At 44.3% G+C, this 27,706-nt stretch overlaps 1 protein-coding gene across 1 annotated transcript in view; it reads right to left on the bottom strand.

The window, feature by feature from the left end:
* The window catches only part of TNRC6C (trinucleotide repeat containing adaptor 6C), a 141,081-nt gene that overhangs the window by 43,582 nt on the left and 69,793 nt on the right, over positions 1-27,706 (bottom strand). Inside the window, exons 4-5 of the mRNA XM_061176813.1 lie at positions 19,151-19,477; positions 3,920-6,523 (exon numbers count right to left, since the gene is read on the bottom strand). Coding sequence (XP_061032796.1) covers positions 3,920-6,523; positions 19,151-19,477 — 2,931 coding nt within the window. The remainder of the gene's footprint in view (positions 1-3,919; positions 6,524-19,150; positions 19,478-27,706) is intronic.

Here is a 27,706-nt window from a genome sequence, read left to right on the forward strand (position 1 = left end):
CAGAGCGCTGCCTGGCACCTAGCAGGTCCCCGTAAACACATGCGGAATAAATGCGTATATCCACTGTGGAACTATGATCTCTGGGTCTGAATACTGCCTAGCAACCCTTCAGGGGCCCCTGGTCAGCTCTGTCCTTTCTCTACATGGGCCCATGCACACCTGGCCTCTGCTCACACCTCTGCTCCAAGCCCTTGCACCCGCAGGCTGGTGTCCTCAATACTCTGAGGAAAAGGAACACCAGAAGGTGCCCCTCACCCTCTGGTCACAGCCAGCCGGCCTCCTCTACAAGACAGATGGCGTGCCCTCTCCGACGGGATGTGGGGTCTCCTTCCTTTGCATCCATCTCCCTCTCCACATGCCCCTTTCTATCAGCTTTTAAACACGCTCAGAACTCTACCATCTTAAACAAAAATCTCTCCTCTCGACCTTGCCGCTCTGCTCACTGCCATTCTCCCACAGTTGTATCTTCAGCCCCATCTCTGGCTGAGGCCCAGTCTTCCATAGCCAACCTCTGTTGTCCCCTCCACGGGATGTGTCTCTCCTGTGCTCCCGGATGAGTCAGTGCATGTCACCGTTATCTGCCCACCTGCCGGAGTTCTGAACCCTCTTTGCTCACCTTCCTTCTTTGCTCCCGCATCCAAATGGTTTCCAAGTCTGGCTGCCATCTCTGTCTGTACCCCCTGCCACTATTCCAACCCAGGCTGCCCCATCACACCAAACACGGCTTAGCTCAGCTCCTCAACTCCAGTTTTTCTTCCCAGTAGCCCTCTCTTCATTTTATAGCTGAAATGATTCTACAAGTCAGTCTGATCATTCAATCTGCTTTATCTTCTCAATAGCTTCCCACACCTCTGGATACACCCCAGCTCCTTCACATGGCCTGAAAGAACTTGCCTGCTCTTGCCCTGGTCTCTTCTCTCTGCAAGGCCTTCCCGTCACCCCTACTACCACTTATCCCAAGCACCAACCACTCTGAAGTTTTTTGTTCCTCAAATATGCCACCTTCTCTCTTGCCTCCAGGCCTTATATGCTCGTCCCTCTATCTGAAACACTCTTTTGCACTATCACCCAATATCTGCTCACCCCCGACCCCTCATGATCAAAACCTTGGTTAGGTGCCATCCTACATGCCATACTTTCCTGGTCCGCATTCTGTAATTGTCTGGGTACTTGTCTTTCTGGAGGTTCAAAAAGGGCAGAGCTTCCGTCTTCTACACGGTTACATCTCAGCACACAGTAGGTGTTCAACAATGCATTCTGATTAAATGTATGCCAAATAAAATGATAAAGGTACCAGTTCTAGAAGCGTTCATACCGGTGGGTATGAGAGCATAAGAAAACTTACAAACTATAGGGCTTTGCTGGGTGACCATAAACCACGTGCTTGAGGAGGCTTGGGGGTGGGAGCTGGATCAGAGCGGCTGGGTCTGGGATGGAAGCAGCCACCCTTGGCTGGGTCTGGGATGGAGCTCTGGTACAAGGCAGTGGAGGCGCAACACAGTCTCTCCTCATATCTGTTTCAATGATGTCCGATGGTCACGACAATTTTTTTTTTAACCCAAATCTCTGCATGTGACGGTCAACAGGCACTCAGCATCCATTCTACTGCTTTCTATTAGCCTTCTTGTATTATAGAGGCCCAAAGGTAAAAAAAACTACACTGTAGACTCCCTTGCAGGTTGGGTTCTGGATGTAAATTCGGTTCCATATATAAGATGATTGAGTGAGTGACCACGGAGAAAGGACTCTATCCTTAGTCTTGTCTCTATGGCATGTTTTTAACATTTAGGGATGGCATAAAACTGGAAGGGATAACTAATATGCTAATTACAGAATCAGGGTTCAAAAAGATCTCAAGAGGCTGGGGGACTTGAACGCAAGTTTACCAGGAACAAAGTGTTACACCTAGGATCAAGCCGCCAACTGCACAAGGACAGTCCTGAGTGAGGAGGTCTCACAGTGGCCTTAACAAAAAGAAAGACTTCAGATTTTAAGCTCAATTTAAGAAAAATAGTGTGCCATGGCTCAAGAAGACTAAATGAAACTTAGAATGCATTGCTAGGAGCACGGTTGTGGGAACGAGGGAGGTTAGTCTCAACTAATTCTGCACTGTTTAAACCATACTTAAAGCAATGACATCAGTTCTGGGCACGAGGACCCACAAGCTATAGCTTTGCCAGCTGACAACAAAAAGGATTTACAACCATGACCATAAGGAATAGTGGCTGGAGCTAGGAATATTTACTTCCTGGAGATTGGGTAGATGGGACATGATAATCATATGCAGTTGTCTGAAATTCTGAGGCATGAGAAATTAAGCCTTGCTTTGTATTGTCCCAAAGTGAAACAAATGATTCTAGAAATTGGATGAGGCTGCCTGAGGCTCAGTCTAAGGACACAGTAGTCAGAGTGACCAGGAAAGAAGTGTGCCGGGTGGGGGCAGGGCCTCCCTGGCACTAGTTGCTTGGTGAGTGTGTAGAAGAGGGAAGCCCCTGAATATAATGCCCTGAGTTGGACTATCTTCTCTCTCTCTTTTTAAAAATTTATTTATTCATTTACTTATTTTTGGCTGCATTGGGTATTTGTTGCTGCATGCAGACTTTCTCTAGTTGCGGCGAGCGAGGGCTACTCTTCGTTGCAGTGCGCGGGCTTCTCATTGCGGTGGCTTCTCTTGTTGCGGAGCACGGGCTCTAGGAGTGCGGGCTTCAGTAGTTGCAGCACACAGCCTCAGGAGTTGTGGCTCACAGGTTCTAGAGCGCAGGCTCAGTAGTGGTGGCACACGGGCTTAGTTGCTCTGCGGCATGTGGGATCTTTCCGGACCAGGGATTGAACCTGTGTCCCCTGCATTGGCAGGCGGATTCTTAACCACTGTGGCACCAGGGAAGTCGCTGGATTATATTCTCTTGCTGGTCCCTCCCAGCCCCGGGAGCCCAGTCCTCTCACCACTCGGGCAGACCCTTTGGACCATGGACCAATACTCAAGTCAGAGATGTGGAGCTTCTGTTAGTTCTCTAGTTACGAAGTCCAGCTGAATTGAATTCTCTCTCTCTCTCTCTCTCATGGTCCGGGCTGCGTGTTTATTCTCAGTCACAATTCACGCTCCCTGTGGGCAGGCTCTGGTCTGAATCATCTTCTCTTCTCTTCCACTGCAGTATCTAGTAGAATGCCTTGCACAAAGCAGGAACTCAAAACACAGCTTTTAGTCTAATTTTAGCATTTTTCTTTCAACTGAAATCAAAACATGATTTGTACTGTATAATGTCATCACATTTTACAAAAATGGTTTTATTTTGCTGTTAACCAAATCAGAAACACCTGTGGAGCTTTAAAAATGGCCAGTAAACAGGCTTCCCTCCAGACCAATGACACTAGCAATCTCTGAGATTGGTATCCCCCAGTTCCCAAGCTCCCGGGTAATTCTAACGAAAGCCCTCTGGTGTTGAGAACCACTGGTTTATCTCATAAGCAAGTGAAGACTTGGGACTTCCCTGGCGGTCCAATGGTTAACACTCTGAGCTTCCACTGCAGGGGCACGGGTTCGATCCCTGGTCAGGGAACTAAGATCCCGCATGCCGTGCAGCGAAGCCAAAAACAAACAAACAAACCAAAAAGACTTCGTAATAAGTAAACACAAACTAACATAATGGTCCCCAATCTTTCCGAAGAGGATGTATTTCTTCTTTCCTCTCCTTTCTTTTGAAGGTGCTTAATATTTTTTTTTCTTGAATCAAAAGCTATCAGAGAATCCTACTTAACTTTCTTCTCTTTGGGTAACATTCAATACGATATTGTAAGGTGAAGGGCACTAAAATCAGTTTAATGTTATTTGCTACAAAAACACTATTCGAGTATGTGTGCAAATGCAATGAGAATAAACTTTTTTCTTTACCTCTAAAGGAACACACAGTCCCCCACGTACCTGGACCGAGCAGTGGCGATCGGTTCAGCTGGGCGCTGGCCTGGTGTGTCGGGGGCGCCTCGGCCACGTTTGCGTTGGTGCTCGCGGTGGTGGTGCTGGTGCTGGTGGTGGTGCTGACCGAGGCACTGCTCTGGATGCCCGGGTTGTTTCTGTCCCACATGTTTACAGTTTTATTGTTGTAGTTGCTCGGGTCGCCCCAAGCTGAGGTACCGTCATCAATTTCCATTTTGCGTCGAATAGATGGCGGGGAAGGTTCCTCCCAGCCCGTGGCCTCACTGCTGTCCTTCTGTTTGACAGGGACCGGCCCCCCAATCCACCCTGTTCCTGTCTGTTTAACGGAAGTGGCTCCTCCCCAGTTACTCGCGCTGCTGTCTTGGGGTTTGCTTGCCCAGTTCTGTTGGGGGCCGGGCTTTAAAGACTCTCCCCAGCTTGTCCCTGGATTCACCTTTGCATTTGTGCCATTGCCCCAGCCACTGGTCCCGGACCTTGGAGCCTCATTCCAACCAGACCCTGATCGATTACTGTCAGCATCCCATCCAGAGCCATTTTTTTTCCCATCCCCCAAGTGTCCAAGGACAGAAGACGAGTCTGCCCAATCTCCCCCTCCTGTGCTCCAGGCTGGATTCGATTTGTGTCCATCTCCCCAGTTCTGAGATCTGGGTTTTTGAGGCTCACCCCAGGTGGGTGACTTGTCCTCCTGATTTACGGTCCCACTCCAAGCGTGGCCACTCTTGGCCGCAGCAGCATTATTAACAGCAGTAGAGCTTATCGTGTCCCCCCAAACCCCGGGGCCATTTGGCGCTTTGCTGCTGCTATCTCCCCAACCTGTGTTTGCTGGCGCAGCAGCAGGTGGTGAGCTGACCCACCCCGATACTGAAGAGGTATTTGTACTGTTCATGATGGACCCATCGTTCTTCCCCCCTGAGTTTGAAGGCTGAGTAGCTGCACAACCCCAGGCCTCTGTCCCATTGTCATTCTTTCTCTCAGACCTTGGGGATTCTTCAAATTCCCAGGCAGTGTTTTGCTTTACTGGAGTCTGTCCCCAACCAGTATTAGACAGAACTCTTGGGTCAAGATCGTTCCTTGGCAATTGGATGTGCCCTTGGTCTAGAATCCCTTTGTCTCGCCTTCGGCCTTCTGCTCCTTCCCTCCCAGCGCTTCCTTCGTTGTGGCTGCCAGAACCGTCGCTGCTTCCTTCACTTGCTGTCGTTCCAGAAGACGCAGCTTTGGCCCAAGAGTTCGTGTGTTCGCTGCCAGGCTGCGTGGCAGGATTCTGGCTGCCGACACTAGGACTCTCCCACCCTGTTGATCCTTTCCCATTGATGTCGCTACTGGAATGCTGGTTTGGGGGCTTTCCCCAGTCCCCGTTCACCCCGTTAGAGGGGCTTCGGCTGGGGTGGCCCCAAGCTCCTGAATGGAGGTTACCGACGCCATGGTTGCCACTGCCCCGCCCCCAGGCGAGGATGCCAGGACCGGCAGGAGGTCCCGAATCCCACGCGTTCCCTCCATTTCCCTCCTTGTGCACAGCACTGCTGGAGCCATTCTGCTTAGCACTTGATGCTGAGTTCACAGTGTCGCCATTCCCCTGATTGAACCCAGAATTGCTATTTCCTGTGGCAGGGTTACCTGGGGACAGTCCCCACACAGAACTGCTGATTCCTTCGCTGCCACCCCCACTGACTTGAGAAACTGATGATCCGTTAGCACCAGGAAGGCCTTGCAGGTGGGGCGGGATGATGGCCCCCATACCAACAGCCATGCCCCAGTTTGGCAGTCCGTTTGTCTGCACTGCATTGATAGGGTTTGGTGAAGAGTTCAGGGGGTTAGTGTTATTTGGTCCATCAGTGTTAAGGTTCTGAGGTTGTACGCTGAAAGACACATTCTGAGAAGTGGACGTTTGTGGTTCTGTGCTCTCTTGCGGCAGCAAGTTTCCCCAAGCACCTAAAGTGCCCGCTGGGTTCCCATTCTGGTTGCCCATGTTTTGACCTATGGCACTGACTGGACTGCAAATACTGGAAGGGTTGCCTGTCGCCACAGTTCCTTCATGTCCAAGTACAGGCCAGGCAGCTGGGTTGGCATTGGGATTAAGGTTGAGATTAATGCCAGCATTGGAGTTGGAAGCACCCCAGCAATTCTGACTTCTCCCATCTCCGATCATGTTGTCCATCTTTCCATCCCCACCACTGAGGGAGCAGTGAGCCAGGCCGGAGCTGGAGCCCGTGGCTACGCCCCACACTCTGGCTGCGTTTCCATTACCGTTTGCTCCCCCCGCCCCAAGGGCACTCTGATTAGAAGGGCTTTGGACGAGTGCGCCATTGGTGCCATTATTGCCGTTCGTCTTCTTGGTATGTCCAGTGAAGCTGCCCTGGGCACTCCCTGTAGCCATGCTACTGTTCTCTGAGCCACAGCTGGAGGTACAGTCAGTGTCTGTCGTACATTCTGAGGCAGATTCAGCCTCTGTTCCCGTGATGGAAGGCCACGCCTCCTTATCGGTCCTGTCTATTATCACTTTATCCCAGCTGCCGTTGGCTTCGCTTCTGTAAGTGGGCTGCTGTCCCCAGTGGGAACTTTCATAATGCTCTGCCAGCCCGCTGTGGCTGACTTCTGAAAAAGATGAAACAAGTTCAAAGTTAGATTTTCCTCCCACTTATCAGTGAATCAACTGTTAAAACTAGTCTTTGGGGGAAGCTCTTTATTTCGAGTTTTCAATTCTGAATGACAAATACTAAAAAATGACTTCAAGAAAAAAGTTATTTGTCTTCTAAGTAGCTCCCATTCAAAAAAGAGTTAATGCTTCTTTAATTCTTACCACTACACCATACTATTGAGAAGATTCAAAACGCACATTAGCACAGGAGCATCTTTGAAAGCATTTGTAGTAAAGAAAGTGGCTTAACTGGAAGCAGTTTGGAATCTATGCGACTGTGCAACACCTGTGAATACTCAGCTTCTGGGAAATGCTGGCTACAACACTGAAGCTCGCATGGATGCTGAGTGCAATTTGCAGTTCTTTTCAAGACTTCTAATGAGTCACAGTATTAGATAGAAGTTACACAGCTCATTTGGTAGAAAAGAATTGTAAATGCCCCGCAGAATCATATAACAGAACCAATATTTTGGGGGTGGGGGATGGAGGGAGAGAGAGAGAGAAGAGGTTTTAGAAAATGATCTCTCATGTTATCAAGGGTACAAGAGTTAGAACCATTTGATTACATTTATACTACTTTATCTGTTATTACCAGTGATTATGGTTTATCCTGGTTTCCTGTGCATTAATAAAAAATATTCTCAGTCCTATATCTGGATTCCTTCCACATTTGCTTTCTACTTCCTTAATTTAGTCTTTTCTTTGGAGATCCCCAGAATAACTTTATATGATATCTTCTATAGTATTTATATGGTTTCACTGTTATGATCCTTTTAAAGAATCTAGTATTTGGTATCTGTATTTTATCTCCTATAATTTCCTAATTTTTTGAGGATTTCTAACATTGCAATCAAACTTATATTCCAACGAATTTTCCAACAGACTTTATTCGAAGTATGCATCACTCAATACCTCACACAGTTTAGAAATCCTTGACAGAGTTTCTTTAAATAGTACGATATACAGATAATTGCAATTAAATATTTCTTCTCTTTTAGAACACTTTCATTATTATGTTCTCTGCAAATTAATTTCAACAAGAAAAATCTTACTCATGGACAGTAAAACTGGGTTCCCCCCGCCAAATCTCTTTTATAGTTTGATGGAGCTAAAAGAAAAGAGGAAGTATTCAAAGAATTATCACTATCACTAGAAAGAACATACTAAAACTAACTTCAACCTTAAAAAAACACCCCAAAACAAATGACTTTTGTTGCCTGATTTAAAAGGAATGTAATGAATTTAGAATGATTGTCTAGGTGATTCTAAAGTAGGCAGGTAGGGACTTCCCTGGCAGTCCAGTGGTTAAGGTTCCGTGTTCCCAGTGCCGGGTGCACGGGTTCAATCCCTGGTAGGGGAACTAAGATTCCATATGCTGCATGGCATGGTCAAAAAAAAAAAAAAAATCAACTGTGTCGCTTGTAAGAGGTTTTTATTCTTCTTTTTAAAAAATTTTTGGCAGCATTGGGTCTTCGTTGCTGCACGCAGGCTTTCTCTAGTTGCGGCAAGCGTGGGCTTCTCACTGCGGTGGCTTCTCTTGTTGCGGAGCACGGGCTCTAGGCGCGTGGGCTTCAGTAGTTGTGGCGCACGGGCTTAGTTGCTCCAAGGCATGTGGGATCTTCCCAGACCAGGGCTCGAACCTGTGTCCCCTGCATTGGCAGGAAGATTCTTAACCACTGCACAACCTGGGAAATCTGAGGCTTTTGTTCTTAAGAAAATAAAGAAGTAAATATTAAAAAAAAAAAGTAGGCAGGTAATTCCAGGTGAAAACTACAAAGGGAAAATGAAGATAGGCAACAGAAAACTTTAAGTATCTAAATTACCATAAAACAACAAAGTTCTTTATTGCCAAATATTGATATTAGGGATTGGCTCTGCTACCCTGGTTTATGACAATTTCCTCTGTTGGTTTTGCCATTACTATAAAAACTAGCTTATGTAATAACCAATTTAAAGAGATCAATGAGGGCTTCCCTGGTGGCCCTCAAAATAAAGAGATCAAAGAGCCACTAATCATTTAACACTGAAAATAAGACCAAGTTAAAAAACAGAGATTATCCCTAAATGCCCATCGACAGATGAATGGATAAAGGTGTGGTACATATATACAATGGAATATTACTCAGCCATAAAAAGGAACGAAATTGGGTCACTTGTAGAGACGTGGATGAACCTAGAGACTGTCATATAGAGTGAAGTAAGTCAGAAAGAGAAAAACAAATATCACATATTAATGCATATATGTGGAATCTAGAAAAATGGTACAGATGAACCAGTTTGCAAGGCAGAAATACAGACACAGACGTAGAGAACAAACGTATGGACATCAAGCGGGGAAAGGGGGGGTGGGATGCATTGGGAGAGTGAGACTGACATATATACACTAATATGTATAAAGTAGATAACTAATGAGAACCTGCTGTATAGCACAGGGAACTCCACTTCGCTGTACAGTAGAAACTAACACAACATTGTAAAACAACTATACCCCAATTAAAAACAAACAAACAAACAAAAAACAAAGATTATCACTTCTTGTCAGCAAACCTACCACAGTTCACTCTCCCTCGGTCTTGCCTCTGCAGGGACAAGGTTTACCCAAAGGCAGGCCACCAACCTCTTGACTAGGACACCACTCACTGCAACCTGCACCCAGGAGTAGGAGGTTACCAGCCTGGCCTAGCAAGGTTTTATATCCATAATGCTTGCCACATATTAGGCAACCAATAAACGTTTGCTGGACAAACAAAAGAATCAATGTATAGAACCAAATATGAGTTTTAGCTAAAGCCACCAATTAGCGGAACAATCTTAAGTCATTTCTCAACTCTACAAAGATGACGATGAACTAACTACATAAGCCCTAAGGTTCTCAGCTCTAAAATTTATAATCTAGAGCTTATATATACTACATAAGAATCACACAAAAAGATACCTAGCAACATATTTGACACTGTCAATCTCAACTATAATACTGGAGAGAAGATTTTTTTTCCGGTAAAATATACAAAATATAATTTTCCATTTTAACCCTTTTTGAGTATATAATTCAGCAGTGTTAAGTACATTCATTTTGTGAAACCATCACCACTATCCCTCATCCTAAGATGAAACACTATACCAGCAATACACCAGGGTTCCAATTTCTCCACATCCTTGCCAACACTTGTTATATTCTGATTTTTGAATAATAGCCAGCCTAATGGGTGTGAAGTGGTATCTCATTGTGGTTTTGATTTGCTTCTCCTTAATGATTAGTAATGGTGAGTATCTTTTCACATGTAAAGCAAAGACATTTTTATAATCAAACTGATTATTTTCGTTTAAAATGAACAATCAAAGAACTACATTGTTTGCATATAAAAAAACCATAAAACCCAATGAGTTTTCAATAAATAATGTAGAACAATTCCAAAATATGCCATCCTCCTACTCAGATGGTTTTGTTTTGGAATTTTCTACAAATATTTATAATCAAAACATAAAACTGTAAATAATAAATATTATTTAATTTCTGACATTATGAGATGATAAAATGTAGGGGCAATGTTGTTGCTTGTGAGAAAAATAAATCTAGATCATTACATTTTGAGCTATATAACATTCTACATAACATTTTACAAGATAAAATAATTTATAAACTTCTCTATGAGATAGAGAGAGGGTAAGGCAAGTAATGAATTTAATACAGTAACTAGGGAATTCCCTGGAGGTCCAGTGGTTAGGACTCCACACTCTCACTGCCGAAGGCCCAGGTTCAATCCCTGTTTGGGGAACTAAGATCCCACAAGCTGTGCAGTGCAGCCAAAAAAGAAAAAAAATACAGTAAGTAAACCTGAAAAGGGAAGATGGAAAACGAGGAGAAAAATTACGTGAAGAACACTGAATCAATATGCTGATAAATACCTGAATTCTCTACTTTCATGGATAGTCCTTTGCGCCCTTAGAGCTTTACAAGAGCAACAAAGGGCCAAGGACCAAAGGCTAACGTTGGAATTAAGGAGATAAGCCTGTGAGAAAAAGGATTTTTTTCATTCACGTAAATTTAAAAAATCCCAAATTTCAAGAAAAATATTAGTCATTAGGTAAAAAAAATACACATCCATAAAGGTGTACCAAGGGTATGTAGCAGCGCCGCACAACCTGGGCTCTTTCTAACAAGTGCGTCCGCCTTCTGAAGGGACGGCCCCCCCAGTGATCAAGTTCCACCGCTCAGTCCTTCCCTGGAGTGGAGAGGAAGAGCTCAAGGGCAGCAGAGCCAGTTCAACACCAACGAGGCAGTGCTGGCAGGAGCCCCAGCACCCGAGACGACAGAGGGCACGATGAAGTCTCGCCTGTGCGTTTACACACTGGAGTCTCTAGGACACTTTCACTTACTACGACTGGATTCTCCTATGAGAATCTAGGAGAATTTCTCACTGTCTCCCCCAGACCCATTCCTGCTCCTCTCCAGTCTCTTCTCAGTAATGCACCGAATAGTCTTTCCAAATGGACCTCCAGCAGATCATGAATGCCTACTCACACACTTCAAAAGCCTCTTAACATCAAAACTACGAGGTATCACCTCACACTGGTCAGAAATGGCCATCACTGAAAAGTCTACAAATAATAAATGCTGGAGAGAAGAAAACCCTCCTACACTGTTGGTGGGAATGTAAATTGGTGCAGCCACTATGGAGAACAGTACGGATGTTCCCTAAAAAACTAAAAATAAAGTTACCATATGATCCAGCAATACCACTCCTGGGCATACACCCAGACAAAACTATAATTGGAAAAGATACATGCACCCCTATGTTCATGGCAGCACTATTAGAATAGCCAAGACATGGAAGCAACCTAAATGTCCACTGACAGAGAAAGAAGATATCATATGATATCACTTGCATGTGGAATCTAAAAAACTTATACAAATGAACTTATTTACAAAACAGAAACAGACTCACAGACATAGAAAACAAACTTAAGGTGACCAAAGGGGAGGGAGGGAGGGATAAATCAGGAGTTTGGGATTAACAGATACACACTACTATATATAAAATAGATAAACAACAAGGACCTACTGTATAGCACAGGGAACTATATTAAACTATAACAGGGAACACTGGAGTAAGAGCAGCTCTGGGAAGGAGAGAAGAAAGGGAGACGACGGACTAAGATCCAGACATACTGAGTCTGGGGTGCTTGCAAGACCTCCGAGCGGATCCGTCCACAGTCCTGGGAGAAGCAAGTCAGAAGCTCAGACGTTAATGTGCAGTTCATCAGCAGTCCCTCCGTGGGGACTCACGCATCCTTGCAGGTGCTTCATCCAGCTCCTTAAAAGGCCATTAGCACCACTCTTCTCCCCTCTTCACTCCCCTCCGTCACCTGCTTCAGTAGCTGGATCAAGTGGGGGCTACGTCCAGCAAGCACTGGGGAATCTATGTGTTGTCATCCACTCAACAGGACACTTTTCTCAAAGGCGAGAATGTGTCTGCAAGTGGTGCACGCCAGGAGACCAGTGCTCCTAACTCAAAGGTGAGCTAAATGTTCTGGAACTCGGTACCGATGGTGGGAAAGGAGACGAGACAGAGAAGGCTAGAGGAAAGGAGATAAAAGAGGGAAGGAGGTGAAAGCATGAGATGAAATGTCCCCCTGGGAATTCCCTGGCACTCCAGTGGTTAGGACTTGGTGCTTTCACTGCTGTGGCCCTGCGTTTAATCCCTGGTCAGGGAGCTAAGATCACTCAAGCTGTGTGGCGTGGCAAAAAAAAAAAAAAAAAAAAAAAAAAAAAGGAAGGAAGGAAGAAAAAAAGAAATGTCCCCCAAACACCAAGGGAGTTTTACTGAACGGGTACTTACACCTGTGTTTTGGCACAGAAGGTATAAAGGACAGGGGGTCACTGCTACTAAAGGAACCTAAAGGAGAAGCTCAATTCTCACCAGTGCACGGAACAGCTCAAGTCCATTTTCAGGTGAGGGCTTCTGTCCTAAGCTTACAAAGATGGCCACCCTTATATAAGGAACTATTTGGAGGGGCTTAAAGTGAGGCTAACAAGTTAATTTGCTATATACATTTATATGTGTTATTACTATGTAAGCCACTAAAAATATTTTTCTACTTAAAATGTTTCTAGTTGTAATGAAAACAGTGGATAAGGAAACAAAATGAAAGAGACAAATATTACGATGTCTTTCATTGTAATTAAACTTCAAGAACACCAAAATGATATACGGATTTTTCCAAGATAATACCACTTTTGGGAGTGTTAATAGGGTCAAAATGAACATTAAATACATTAAAAACCAAAAAGTTAAGGCTAAATGGTAAAAATTACTCTATGCCTTGGTTCTACAATATGATTTTCGGCCTTACTCCTTAGTGTTCCCATTTCTGATACATTAAAGAAAGCTCTTAGCCCCAGGAGCTTTCTTTACAGGATCCCCTCTTCCTACAGTTTGGGGCCCCGTACAGAGCCTGTTCCTGTGTGACTCCAGTCACAGTGTCCCCAGATGACAGTTCCCTGAGACACTCACATTCTGCTGAACATGCATGTTCAACAGCCCTACTGATGAGCTTACAAACACTGCACAGATGAACAAGACCGGGTCTCCCCTCAAAGAACTTCCTGTGCCGAGCCAGGCATGATGCACAAAGGTGCCACTCTGCTTTAGTTTTTTATTTTCTTTCTTTCACTTTATCTTGTTTTCTCATTTTTTCCTTCTCAAAAAGTTTTAAAATGGGAATCAACTGTATCCTATGGACTTTAATATAAAAAAAAAAAAAAGTTTGGGGACTTCCCTGGCAGTCCAGTGGTTAAGACTTGGAACTCTCAATGCAGAGGGTACCGGTTTGATCCCTGGCTGGGGAACTAAGATACCACATCCTGTGCAGCCAAAAAAAAAAAAAAAAATAGTTTGCTTGTGCTCCGCAACAAGAGAGGCCGTGACAGTGAGAGGCCCGCGCACCGCGATGAGGAGTGGCCCCCACTCGCCGCAACTGGGGAAGGCCGTCGCACAGAAACGAGGACCCAACACAGCCATATATAAATAAATAAATAAATAAATATTGCAGTGTTGTCAAAAAAAAAAAATAGTTTGAACACATAAATGCATTTAAAAGCTGGAAAGGACTTGAAAACTAGAAAGCAGAAAGTTATGATTTTAATGCAATATTTATGATTTTCAAATATAGACTTAAGTTGATTTGAAAATACCACTCACCATCTTCTTAGTGCAGTGGTAAAAACCAAACAACAGAAAACAAAGAGCAGACCCTATTTCCCCAACACACAAAGGAGTTAAACCTAAAGCCACTTGGGAAAAATTAGGCTTTCCCCACTCCCCACCATCCTTTCCCCACTCAGACTCCTTTAAAGTCTTCTGTGGGTCTCTGAGGAGCACAGTTTGATTAGTTCTGTTCTGGGGAGTCCCTAAAGTCTCTCCTCTCTTGCCCCTCATCGTCATCATCACCAACATCACCATCACATCAACAGCATTATCACTCCCACCACCACCATCACCACCAGTAGCAACAGCAATCCATCACCACCACCACCACATATTCTGGCACTAGAATTTATCCCCAAAATGAAAATGTTTTACATTTTTAAGACTATGACTCTCTTTATGTTTAAAGCACACCATTCTTCTTGGGAGAATTTATGACTTCAAGAATATTTGAATAACATGATTTTCATAAACCAAAGTCTCCTGACTGTGCTATCAATTCAAAAATCCATCTTTTAGCTATAGTCTAAAAGACTCTATGAAAGAAATTTGTGAAATGACTGACTTCTGGGAACAGGCATTCTGAAATGAATGAAAGCTCTAAAATAAACCAAGACTGAATTCTCTTGTAGGTTATTCTCAACTCTCCAGTATAAGCCCGGGAACTGTTAAAGGCTAAAATCCATGCATCTGTTATGCAGCAAGTTTGAGAGAGTTTATAAATAAGTCTTCCTATCCCTAAGACATCACATATTTCAGAGCACTTTGAAGTTCTAAGTATTTCCACACACATTAAATTAACTGAAACTTACAAATTACATCTGTTTTACAGATGGGGAAACAGAGGCTCAGAGGCCAGATTTGGAAAAGGTGTTATAACCAATAACCAGTAAGGACTGAACAGAAATGCCTATCTTCAGGATAAAATTCTAGTGCTCCTTCCATTACAACATTCTATCACCAAATGTTAAATTCACTTTTTTTCCTGCTGTTTGAATGGTTCACACGTTCTAAAAATAGGTGTCTCTATAAAAATGCAAGTAACGTAAACAGTCTTAAGTGATTAAATTAAAAAGGATCACACGATAGCATGGTTTAAAGAAAAAAAGCTTTCTTCTTTTTTTAAATTCCAAAATGGTACCATGTAAAGATAAAATTTTCAAGAAAAAGTATTTAACAAAGAGCTTCCTAAAGCTACAGTAAGCGAACTTTTAATTAGGTATCAAATTAATCAGATAGGGAAGTGCGGACAAGATTTACTCAGAAGTGCGCGGGATGCTTCATTATTGCTAACACTGACAAACAGTACGTAGTCCATTCTTTCTCACCGCAGTCCTTTTAACCGAAATGACAGAATAATAAATTATAAAGTCATTCCAAACGGCTTCCATAGTTGAAAACACATGAGTGCTATGCTTACTGATAACACGCATTCCTCGGTTTCAAGGGGCGGGATCAACGTAACCACCGTTTTCAGCTTTGGAGAACCGAAGCCACCTCCCTCTCCACTGCCTTGAGTGTGCGTAAAAATCTTGGGAAGAAAGTGCTCTGAGTTCAGAATTCCGTCACTGGACAGACTCCGAGGCATCTCCTCCGTCAACTTCTATCAATGCAAGGAATTATGAAATGCAGAACCGAGTGAAAGGTTTACTGAAAACAATAATGAAAGTGTCCAAAAGAAAACGCTATTGCCTTGTTTTTCTTCAAAACGGCAGGAAAACGAGGCTGCTTCCTCCGGGGTCAGACCCTGTGAGAAGCACTGCCGAGCGGGGCGGCCGGGGCGGCGGCGCGGGGCCCGGAGCAGCTCCGCGCGCAGCGGCGGGGGCGCCATCTTACGCGTCGTCTGCGCGCCCCTCGCGCCCCGTCCGAGGCCCGGGAGAAGCAGCTGCTGTCTGCTCCGTGTCGGCTCTATTTCTGCGGCTCGGCGGGCCGCGGGGGCGAAAGTACCTGCGGAGAGGGGCCGCCCACCCCCTGGACACGCTACCTTGCGCGCCGGACGCCCGGGCGCCCGCATCTAGGGCGGCGCGGGTTCCCAGCTCCACCCTGTCGCCGCGCGCCCCGGGCCGCCGGCTGTCGCCACCGGGAGGCTCCGTGCGGGCTGCGCCCGGCGACCTGCAGGCGCCCGCGGGGCAGGAGCTGGCGTTGCCCTTCCCTTCCCGGGAGGGAGCCGATCACCCCCTCCAACGGGAGGGGCGGGGGGGAGGCATCCGCGGAGAGGATTTGAAAGCTTTGATTATCTAATTGCAGCTGACACTAAACCGATCTTCCTGCCTCTTAAAATTCGTTCAATTGTCACAACCATTTTCACTTCAGGACCCAGTTACAGCAGCACCAGAGCCACTTTTCCTCTGTTTTTTGAAAGTCTGCCAAAAGAGTAAGGGCGCGTTGCCCATTGGCTGCATGCAAATAAACCGCTGCCCTTTCCTACTCCTTTGTGTTCCGTTCCTTCCTCTTTCCCGCTTTTCCTGAACACCCACTAAACGTTCGGCATACCAACACTAGCTATAATTTTCTAAATGAGCCCCATATGTAAATTGGCACGTGTCCAACTTCTTACTTTCCTGCTTCTACCTACAAAAGATCTAAGTAGCAAACACTACCGCGTATTAATCAAAGCCTCAGTTTATGAATGTACAAAGCAGCCACCAAAACAATACACTGTTCTGCCTTAAGCGCAGCGAGAGAGTTTTTCCTTTTTTAAAAAAGATAAAAGCTCTCAAGTGTTTCAAGCTGGAGTTATACTGCAGGTTGGCAAAAACATAGTGTGAATAGAAAATAACATTTTTCTGGAAGCTTAATAGGGTGAATCACTACACTTATATACGACTATATACACTTATCAGTTAAAATTTTTGCCAATCGGCTAAGTGACAAGGTCACACAGCGGTCGTGGGTCTGGAAAACGAATCGGACCTGTCTCTCGACCACGCTGCCACACTGCCTCCGTGCCCGGGGACGCCCACCTAGGTCCCTGTGCTGATTCCACTAGGACACGGGATGGCGTCCCAGCAATGCTTTGCACTGACAAAATCAAGCGAGCTCTCTGGAAGCGGGTTTGAGTTGGAGATTCCAGGGAAAGGACCTTAGAAGTCTCATTTTAGGTGAGAAATGGAAGTACTGGCTGTGGCATAACCAGTGCCGGCTGCCAGGACTTCCCCTTCAGTTCAGAGTTCCTTTCACTTTGCTCAACTAGTCACACAGAGGAGGTTCAGACACTGTCCTTTTAGGATACAATACAGGTTACACAGTGTACAGTGCGTGTGAGGCTGCATGTTGCGGACGAAAGGAGTATCCTACAGCTTCAAGAGGAGCTTGAGGACAGAAATACTCAAGGGGCTTCACGGAGGGTGGGTGACTGTGATTTGCAGACAGAAAGGGGCAGGGCGATCAGGTGTGTGCACGTGCTGGGAAAGGCAACACTGAGTGTGGCCTATTTGTGAAGCCATACGGAAACAATCCCAATCAGAACGGAAAGCAGGACCTGGGGACAGAAGGAAACATGCTGGCTGGACAAGGCTGGGAAGGGCACTGAGCCAGGCAGAGAGACGGAGACTGCATTAGGAACTAGAAAACCAGGACAGGTTTCCGAGGGGACCGCTGAAGCTGTGATACCAGAGACTGCTGGTGAAGAGATGAAACTGGTGTAAAACAAAGACTTTTGCTTGGGAGCCAAAAAAAATCAATCATTTCTTATTTTATTAATATAAATATATAGATTGATTCCATTTCTCAAGATGTTTTGATGTATAAAATGATGATTTAGTCTTCAATGTATATATTTTAAAAAGTACAAACAACTAGGAATAACTTTCTGGAGAAGGATATTATAATTACAGAGCCAAATATTTTATTAAAGAATATTACTTTCATATAAAATTTTACTGAATCAATTTCTTGATTACTTTCTACTTATCTAAGAAGATACCAGTAACATCTTGCACCTCTCGCATTTGGTGAGAACACTGATGAAAGACTGCCAACTAATCTTACAACGAGATAAGCCCAGAAAAAAGCAGGGCTGTTACACTTCTTTTTCAGTTTTTCTATATAAGCATCTTAAATCAATACCCCAAGCTATACAGGTCTGACTATACAATCTTCGTCTCTGTTAAGATTGGTCGGAGAACCATATTTCAGTGTGGAAAGTAACCATATGTTTGACTATAAACTGGTTGCAGTTAAGCAGATGGGATTATATTCAGTGAATACATATGATCATTTCTTTTCTTCCTAGCTTTTTGCTGAAAATCACTGACCTACATCCCCTCTACCAGGAATTTAGCAGATGAAAGTAAAGACTATTTGAAGAGACATGGCAAAGCTGTCTAAAAATATTTGTTCCAAATAAAACCACAAAGTCATGGTTTTGAGAAATTCTGCTATAAATACTTCTATGTCATGCTGGAATTATTTCCCATATAAAAAGGCAGCACATGAAGGAAAACAAATATTAATATGAATTGTGACATGTTTCTTTTAAATTCTAATCTAACACAAGAAGCCTCCTTGACTCTCTAATTACAGACCTGAATTTCACTACCATCAGCAAATACGCTTTCCATGCTAGAACCATTGCCAATTGTTAGTTAAATTACTTGAAACGTAAAGATTTAAGAAAATAAGAGATTCATGGCAGTCGAACACATGCACTTTGCTCTCTTCCAAAAATTTCCCTAAAACTCCAGTAAAGAAATTTTTAAAAGTGTAAATCCATGAGGTCAAGAAGATGGGAACAAGAAAGAGAGGAGATGAGAGATGCTGACATTATGGAAGCTGGAAAGCAAATGAGCAAGTGGCGAGCTCTCCTGGGAGCCCAGAGAAAGTTAGCGTTGAACTGCAGGCAAGGACACAAGAAGCAGCAGGCGGCGTAGAGCCCCAGACACCGCAGGGGCCGAGCACGGGGAGACAGCAGGCAGGGTTGCCTCAGGATGCTTGAATAAGTTACTTAGAAACACCACTCCCCATAAAATGCTATTACCTCCCTGCACAGAAAGTACGTGTGCAGTCATGAGACATCCTAGTAACCTGAGGGAAAAGGGTTTTATTTAGAAGTGTTCACTGCAGGGTTCTAAAGCATCTGCCTTGAGAGATTTATAGGTACTGACGTAGACCTTTAGTTTCTGGTGAGCAACAAACTTAGCTGAAGTAGCTAATGCCATCTGAAAGTGTATGAGGAACAATATAAATAAGTAGGGGGAACTAGAAGTAAACCTTAAAATCTAATTGAAATGAATCAATCTATCATCTAGCTAGCTAGCTTTACTAAGTGTACAGTAAACATGGATCAAAATATGTCCATTTCTATTTCTGGGCAGCAAGTTGAAAGTAGCAAACCAGTTCTCAGACAGAAAGAACGCCGGGTTCTGTGCGGTTTACCTGGCTGGGGCTTGCTGGGGTGCGGCTGTGCTCCGGCTCCAGGTAGCGGCGGAGGGCTCAGCCCTGCAGGCCCAGCACCCTGGGTGGGGCTCACGCTGGTCAGAGCCCCCGTGGGCAGTGGCTGACCTCTCTTTAACAGCTGCTTCTGTTCTTGCTGGCGGAAGCGTGGAGGCACCTCGCGAGGCAGGTAACGGGATGCAGCTGGCTGCTGGCCGCCGGCAGACGCACGTTTGCCATTGCTGCTGCTGGAAAGAGTGCTGGTGGAAGTACTGGTACTGGTCCCGGCAGGTTGGGGCTGGCTTGAACAGGTCTTAGTAGGTTCTGGCACTAGAAGGAACAAAAGGAAAGGACCCCAACACTTTAGTATCACCTCCTTCAACCCAAACCAAAGAAAACAAAACCAAAAACTGAGAAAGAAATGCCAATGGAGAGCTTTGGAATCGAACTGCACGAAAGCCCAGAGTTCCAGGCTTGAGACCCAGTTGTCCTATAAATGAACCTCGATCCTGAGCTGTAGCTCTTGGCCAGTTTCCTCATCTATAAGTCAGGTGATCACACTGGGTTAGAGCAGCAGCTCTTCAGCTTGAGCTGGAGTCAGGTTAAAGGCCTGATTCCTAGGCCCCGCCCGGGGAACTCACTTGGTTGGAAGGGAGGGGAGACTGCAAATCTGCATTTCTGATAAGTTCCCAGGTGAGGGTGATGCCCCGGGTCCTGGGCCCACACTTTGAGAACCACTGCTCTCAGTCTGTGTTTCTCAAATTTAAGGGATCATTAGATGTCCATGAATTTATATATATATATTTGTTTTAATTCTGAAGACAATCTAAAAAAAAAAAAAAAAAATATATATATATATATATATATATATGCATTCTGGGTTATCTGAATAATTAAGGCATTTGTGGTGATGGTATCTATAGCACCACTACACTCCTCTCAGATTTATTGGAAAAGAATGCAGGTGGGCTAATTTGCAAATGATGCATTAAGTGAAAGCCAAAATGCTATCAGAGTATGCTGCATAAACAAAGGTTTCACAGCAATGTAAACAGAAAAAAGGAGCAGGAGAGTTGAGTGACAGCCCTGCTAGTGAGCATGCCAAATGCAAAAGGTGATCTGAGTGGTGACCCTGAGTGGTGACCCTGAGTGGTGACCCTGGCTCTGACCAGCGTGAGCCCCACCCAGGGTGCTGGGCCTGCAGGGCTGAGTCCTCCGCTGCTACCTGGAGCCGGAGCACAGGCCTGTCAAGTGCCAAAGAATCTGAGCTTCAAGTCCATTTCCATCTTGAATTTGAAACATTAATATCCAGAATATTATGTTATCCTGTTATTTGAAGAAAAATTTTTTTGACTTAATTTATAAATGTCTTTGATTTCAGAGTTGAGTAAAAGCTATGTGCAAAACGAGTTTATACCTAGTTCTCTGTATATCTTGTTTGTATAAGTAGCATTATAAAAACCTTTCCAGTCGACACTGTTTGCCTTTTATTATCCCTTGCGATCAGCCTGCATTTCTCACCTCCCGCAATGGGTTCTGCTGTCCACCCCGCGACCCCACTGTACACAGTCAGTATCCGCGAGGCCGCTGCCCACTGTTTTTCTGTCACCCTGCCTGGCAAACCCTCAGTTCTGGATGAAGCCACTGTCACTGTCCACTCTCTCCACCCCGGACTCGGACTGCGAAGTCTCTCAAGAAAACAGAGCCGTGCAGTTTGGCATCACTGTGAACTCCTGGGCCCTAACCTCAGGACACGCTCAGTGCTTCCTGACCAGCCTATGATTTCCTGGGTCTACCTGGTTCCACTGCTGTCAATGACTCATTCAAAGACCTTCCACTCTCCAGTGATAATGCCTTTATCTCCCATCCCCAGAAGATAAACTGGACCTTATTCTCCAAAGAAATAAAGACCAGCAGGCAAAAACCAGGTTTCTGCTCCTACAATACACATCACACTGTTCTCTGCCCCACACTTCTGTTATTCCTATCCAAGGCTAGTATTATATTTCACCAATTCCAAGACTCACATTTCTTCACGTGTTAAAATCACTTGCATCGGCACGTGTCTTACCATCGACGGCACATCCCTTTCTCAGTGGCACATGGAACACTGGGGCATCTCACTGTCTATGGTGTCAGAGAGGCACCACAGGACGGCTGCCTCCACAGCTCTGGATCCCGTCTCAGGGACTTTGTGTGTCCTGGATCTTCAACTCCTGACATTCTCCAGAGCAGATATAAAGGCTCAAAATTGAAGACTGGATCTTTGATTAATTCTTTGTTTTACAAATATTTATATTTTTTCTTCCAGGGCTTAGTAGATGGACATCGCTGAGTGTACAAGAGAAGAGAAATCCGGCCACCGAGTTCGCGCGTGGAGTGGAGCAGAGCACATTTGCAACCGGTAAGCAGGCCAGGATGTGGCCACCCTGCCACCAGCTGCTCCTGGTCAGCACTTAAGCACGCCCACGCCTCTGCTCTCTCCAGACGGCAGGGCTGCCGCTCTTCTCGACCCACATCCCACTCCCGACTTGTCTCCTCTCCTCTCCTCCATCACGCTTCTGGTCCTGCTTCCTCACCTGCTGTGTGCCTCTCATCCAGCTCCTCTCACCCTCCTCTTCCTCCTTGACGCTGAAACCCTATGCCCCCCTGAGCTTCCTCTGCTTGCCCTCTCCGTCGTCTGTACTGGCGGCGACTGCTGTGGCTGTCCTGAGCCTCTCCTCCTGAGCCTCCAGGACGCTGGAAGTCCTTTCTTGGATTTCCTCTGACCTCTCCAGCCACTCTTTTCTGCTCCCCAATGACAGGCTGCTTCTGCCTCTTAAAGTTCTGCTGCAGACACTAATCCTGGGTCATCTAATCTACTCACAACGCTTCATTTATCAACCCTGTGGTCCTGGTCTGAGACCTGGATGGCTATTAGATGCCTACATCGAAGTCTCACGGGCACCTCCAAGTCAACGTGTCCCAAACACTCATCAGCTTTCTCGACTCATTCTTCTTCTGAGTCTTCCCGTCATTCTCCCAGCAAATGGCTCCAAGTCAGAAACCCAGGTTCCATCCTTGATTACTCCCCCTATCTCCCCAAACTTACATCCAACCAACCACCAAACGTTGACATTTCTAGCTCCTAAATGTCTCCCCTACGTAGCCCTCAAACTACTCCATCAATTTCCATTCCTTTTGCCATGACCAGAGCCTGTTTCTAATCCATCATCCACTGCGGCCAGTGTGATCCTTCTGAGATGCAGATCGTCTCCCTGGTTTAGAAGGCTTCGCGGATTCCTACGGCCCTTAGGATAAAGTCCAAGGTCCTAGCAGTTAGCTGTCCTAATGCCCAGTTTTCCAGCCCCCTCTAACTTCACGATGCTGAACTTCCTGCTTCTGGGCCATTGTGCCCGCTCTTCTGTCTAACCACCATGTATCATCAGTCCTAAAACAACATATTTCCGCATTTCAACATCTCTCAAACTGAGATGCATCTTATAATTGATGTTGTATGTATCAGTTTAAAAGGCAATGCTTTTTTTCTAAGTGGTGCATAAAATAATGCATAAAACGATCATATCTCAGATTCAATAAAACATGGTAATTCCTAGTCATTCTTTAAATATCAAATTAAATGTCACTTCCCCTCAGAACCTTCCCTGACTCTCCTAGGCCAGTATGGGTGTTTCCCAATGCATTCAGCATTGTATGTTGCTTAGATGGACATCCATTACATCTTTTTTTTTTTAAAGAAAGTGATAAAACCTATTATAGGTTGATTTTTAAGGCTTCCTTTTTTTTCTTTCTTTCTTTTTTTTTTTTTTAATTTTTGGCTGCATCCTAGTTCCCTGACCAGGGATCTAACCCACACTCCCTGCAGTGGAAGCACAGTGTCTTAACCACTGGACCGCCAGGGAAGTCCCTATAGGTTGATTTTTAAATGTACAGGGGCCTTCAAATATATTTTTTCCTGATATTGGCCTTTAGCCAATTAAAGTAGCAGAAGTTTCTAAGTATTCACCTAAATGAGTGGAAAACTTACGTCCACACACAAAAACCTCTACAGGAATGTTTACAGCAGTTTTATTCATAATTGCCAAAAACTGGAAGCAACCAAGATGTCCTTCTATACGTGAGTGGATAAACAGACCGTGGTACATCCATACAACGGAATATTAGTGTTAAAAGAAATGAGTTATCAATCCATAAAAAGAAATGGAGGAACATTAAATGCATTTTATTAGGTAAAAGAAGCCAGTTTGGAAAGGCTACATGCTCTATGATTCCTATACTATAACATTCTGGAAAAGGCAGAACTACAGAGACCATAAGGCACTCAGTGGTTGAGAGGGGCTTGGGGGAGAGGGAGGGAGGGAGGGAGGGAGGGAGGGACGAGCAGGCAGAGCGCAGGAGCCTTTTAGGGCAGTGACACTGTGATACTGTGAGACTGGATACACGACATTAGGCATTTGTCAAAACCCATCAACTGTACAACACAAAGAGTGAAGGCACAGGTAAACTTTGGACTTCAGTTAATAATAATGTATCAATACTGGTTCATCAATTGTAACAAATGCACCACACCAAGGCAAGATATTAATTAATAGGAGACACTGAGGGTGGGTTGGGGGTGGAGAGATGGAATATACAGGAACTCTTTATTTTCTGCCCAGTCTTTCTGTAAACTTAAAACTGCTCTAAAAAATAAAGTCTATTAACTAAAAAGACAAAAAATGAAAAGCAGAGAAGCAAACTTGATGTCTCTCTCACTTTCCATCAGGACTTTGCAAATGAAATTGAGAGCAGAGTAGAGGTACGTTTGTCTGGGAAACTTAGAACCACTAAATTTATTTAAAAACATGTAATCAGCATATCAATTCACTTAACTGCACATTTTAATGTATCTGGCCCAAAGGTTTTATTCTAGACCTTGCAGTTGCTTCTTAGGAAGCTCAGAGTCTGAATGCAATTGGTTCTTTCCTTTTACTACAAAATTCCAAAGAAGCAGAAGAAGAAAAGGAGGAAGAGGAGGAGAGGGAGGAAGGAAGCAAGAGAACCATTAGCAAGTACAGAGAGCTCTACCTGCCCTTGTTACAAAACCCTGTTTCTCTTTTGTAGTAACCGACATCGGCTGGCCAGCTACCACCAGGCAAGGCGCTTCCACCCGTTATCCTGCCTGTTCAAAGGCTGGAAACGAAGAAAACCTACCTGAACTCAAAACCTGGAGGAAACAGCTGGCAAGGACTCGGAAGCAAAGAACCCACACTGAGCCTAAGAAATCACCCCGTCCTACCCTCATCCACACAGACCCCCTCAGCCCAAGTCTGCTAACCAAGATGACAGTTGCTGTCAGGACTGGTCTTCCATGACACCGTTGTTATCTTTTCAAACAGATCAAAGGACAAATTCAGGGCTATTTTTCTTCAAAACTTTTAGAGGAAAAGGAATTCATGATACAGAAATGAAGAAATAAATGAATGTTATCAGTTACTAGTTTTGAATCTAAACTACCAGTTATAAGTTATTTGGTATGAAATACTCAATTTTCCTTGTGTTATCTGCCTGATGCATTATGTGTAGTCCTTTTTATATCTAAGATAGTCTTTTTTTTTTTTGAATTTAATTTTATTTTTTTTAATGTAGCAGGTTCTTATTAGTTATCTATTTTATACATATTAGTGTATGTATGTCAATCCCAATCTCCCAGTTCACCCCACCACCACCAGCCCCCCACCCCGCTTTCCCCCCTTGGTTTCCATACGTTTGTTTTCTACATCTGTGTCTCTATAAGATAGCCTCATTCTAAGAGTGAAAGTACTCTAGGCCAGTCTTCCCTTTCCGCGTGAATAACTGCTGATTAGGGCAGGAGCCAGCAGGTGAACTAAATGTTTCTTTCATTTTTAAAAGGTAGGGAAAAAACAATGAAGAATATGTCACAGAGACCATATATGTATGGCCTACAAAGTCTAAAATACTTACTATCTGGCCCTTCACAGGAAAAGTATGACCAGCTCCCGGTGTAGGGACTAGAAACTTCTTGTACTATTAGACTAAGCATCAGACATATAAATCTCTTAGGGGAAAAATCTAAGTAATGTATGCCAAAGTCTTGTGTGGGCGTTGTTTTGTTTTAATAGATAAATAAGAATAAGTATAACTAACTAATTAGTTTCATGTCTCCTCTCCAATTGTGAGGCTCACCCTCTTTATGATTACTGAATGAAGGGTGATATGATGCTATTACTCAAGAAAACAAAGGGAACACTTTAAGTTGAAGAGATTATTTGATCACTCTCTTAGAAACCCAGGTGCTTTTAATATAGCCTAGCACTGAGCTGCGAGAACACAACGCACTCTCTGTTACACTGTCAACACAGACTGGGTGAGCTGCGCACCTCTTCTTCTTCCTATTTGCTCTGCTGGCCCTCTGACCAGAAGCAAGAAGCAGACTTCCAATCTTTGGCCTCATTCCTCTGCCCTGGACTCTCCGGAGAGGCCATCCAGGTTCACGATTATGACCATCATCTCTAGGCTGACACCCAAATACGGTCTGTTCTATATTGCCCCCAGCTCTAGTTCAGCCTTGATCTTCAGTTGTGTACTGGACGGTGATGCTTGGAAGCTGTCACCCTTCAAACTCAAAGTACCCAAAGGCCAAACAGGATTTCCTGGTCTGAGCCCAGGATGGTGCTGATTGTTGTAGGAAGGCACTGAAGCATAAGGTGTTTCTCACCTAAGTGAACCAACAATCAACAGGGGAAATAAAAGTTACAAGACACAGAAGCATGTGGTATAGACTGGAAGTTGGTCACTTAGAGGAAAGATAACCATGTACTGCCCAACATGGTAGCCACTAACCACATATGGCTACTGAGCACTTGATGTCTGAACTGAGATGTCCTGTAAATACATACACACTGAATTTCAAAGAGTTAGTACACAAAAATCTCATTAATTTTTATATTGATGTATTGAAATGATAAAATTTTGAATATATTGAATTAAAAATATTAAAAGTAATCTCACCTGTTTCTTTTTAGTTTTAAAATGTTGCTACTAGAATATTTAAAGTTCCTTATGTGGCTCACATTTGTAGCCTGAATTCTATTTCTATTGAATAGCGCTGGTCTAGAAATAGCACTGTCTTCTTGAAGGAGTTAAAGTTTGAGTTGGCTTCTAAGAAATATGTTAAATTTAAATAACTGTTTTCATAAAGGACCATCAATCGTGGTAGATCACAAGCCTTTTCGGGTGAGAGATTTTCCCTTACAACTCTGTACCAACTGAAGTACTAGCACCTTATCTCACAAAGAGAAAAATGTCACTAGATATTTGCAAAGTAGCAAGCGAGACCAAGGGCCCAGAATACAGAGCAAGCACAGTATTCCCAATTTACCCACACACTCACTCTCATGGTTGCATTTTCAGCTGCCTGAGATACTAGTGTTATGGCTGGTGGTCTGGGGGGTGGGGTCACCCTGGATGCTGAGGAAAAGGAAGAGAAGCATCACTCAGCAGAGGGACGAGGGAGAGGGAACCAAGAGTTCTGACCCTGCCAAGCTGCACCTCTGGCCTCTTTTACATGAGATAGTGATAAACCTTCTTTAAGCTAGTATTTTTCAGATCTTTGAAACTAGCAGGCAACTAACAATCTCAACTGAGAAATAGAGAATCTTAAAATCTGGATCTATTCTTAAAATACAGATAAATCAAATGGTCAGTTTTGACCATCCATACTCTCTTCAGATCCAAATTTCTCAATCTATCGCTGCCCAAAGAACTAGGCTAGGGTATCAAAGCAATTCTGACACTCCTCTTCTCAAACAGACCCGGATCTAAGGTGATACCTCAATGACAGAGTCTCACAAACCAGTCGACCTGACACATCACTATTTTCACACAGTAGAAACACAGTAAGGCAATGGGAATTTTAGCTTGATTCATATGGATCATCAACAAATGATTTGTTTTATTTAGAAGAAATGAGAATAGCAGCCAGTGAATAACTACATAGCTAATAAAGAACTTCCAGCAAGCTGGACACTTTGGTTCCTTTAATAAACCTTTACATTTTTCTTTTAAATGAGAGCGACACCTGCTGGCGAAAAGGTAAGATGTTAAATCCTTATATAAGAAAGCAAGTCCTTTCAACAATTTTCTTTCCAAGAAACAATTTTCTGCTTTCAGTTAAAAATTTCAGGGGACATTGTCACACCAGCGTCCAAATAGTTTATAAATTCCTACCATTGCTTTTCCAAAACAACAGGCCACAGTATGGGCAGGAAGTTTAGACTGTCCCTTCAGGTCTCTGGGTGACTTCAGGAAGGATCTCCTTTCAAACTTTTGTACTACACCTTGCCATCTCTAGGAGACCAAGACAGAAGGCTCTGCCCTTGCTGACCCAGCCTCCTTAACTTTTATTCTACTCTGGACTACCCCGTTCTCTCTTCTGCTTCTCTAGCCATTTTACATGGCCCAAGCCCCAAAACTGCCATCTGGATGCCCCCCACCCCCCAGACCCCCTGGCCTTCCTTCCACTATGCTATGCACACCTCTGTACCATCCCAACCTTCG

This window comes from Eubalaena glacialis, chromosome 19 (assembly GCF_028564815.1).
Source record: "Eubalaena glacialis isolate mEubGla1 chromosome 19, mEubGla1.1.hap2.+ XY, whole genome shotgun sequence".
NCBI classification, from domain to species: domain Eukaryota; kingdom Metazoa; phylum Chordata; class Mammalia; order Artiodactyla; family Balaenidae; genus Eubalaena; species Eubalaena glacialis.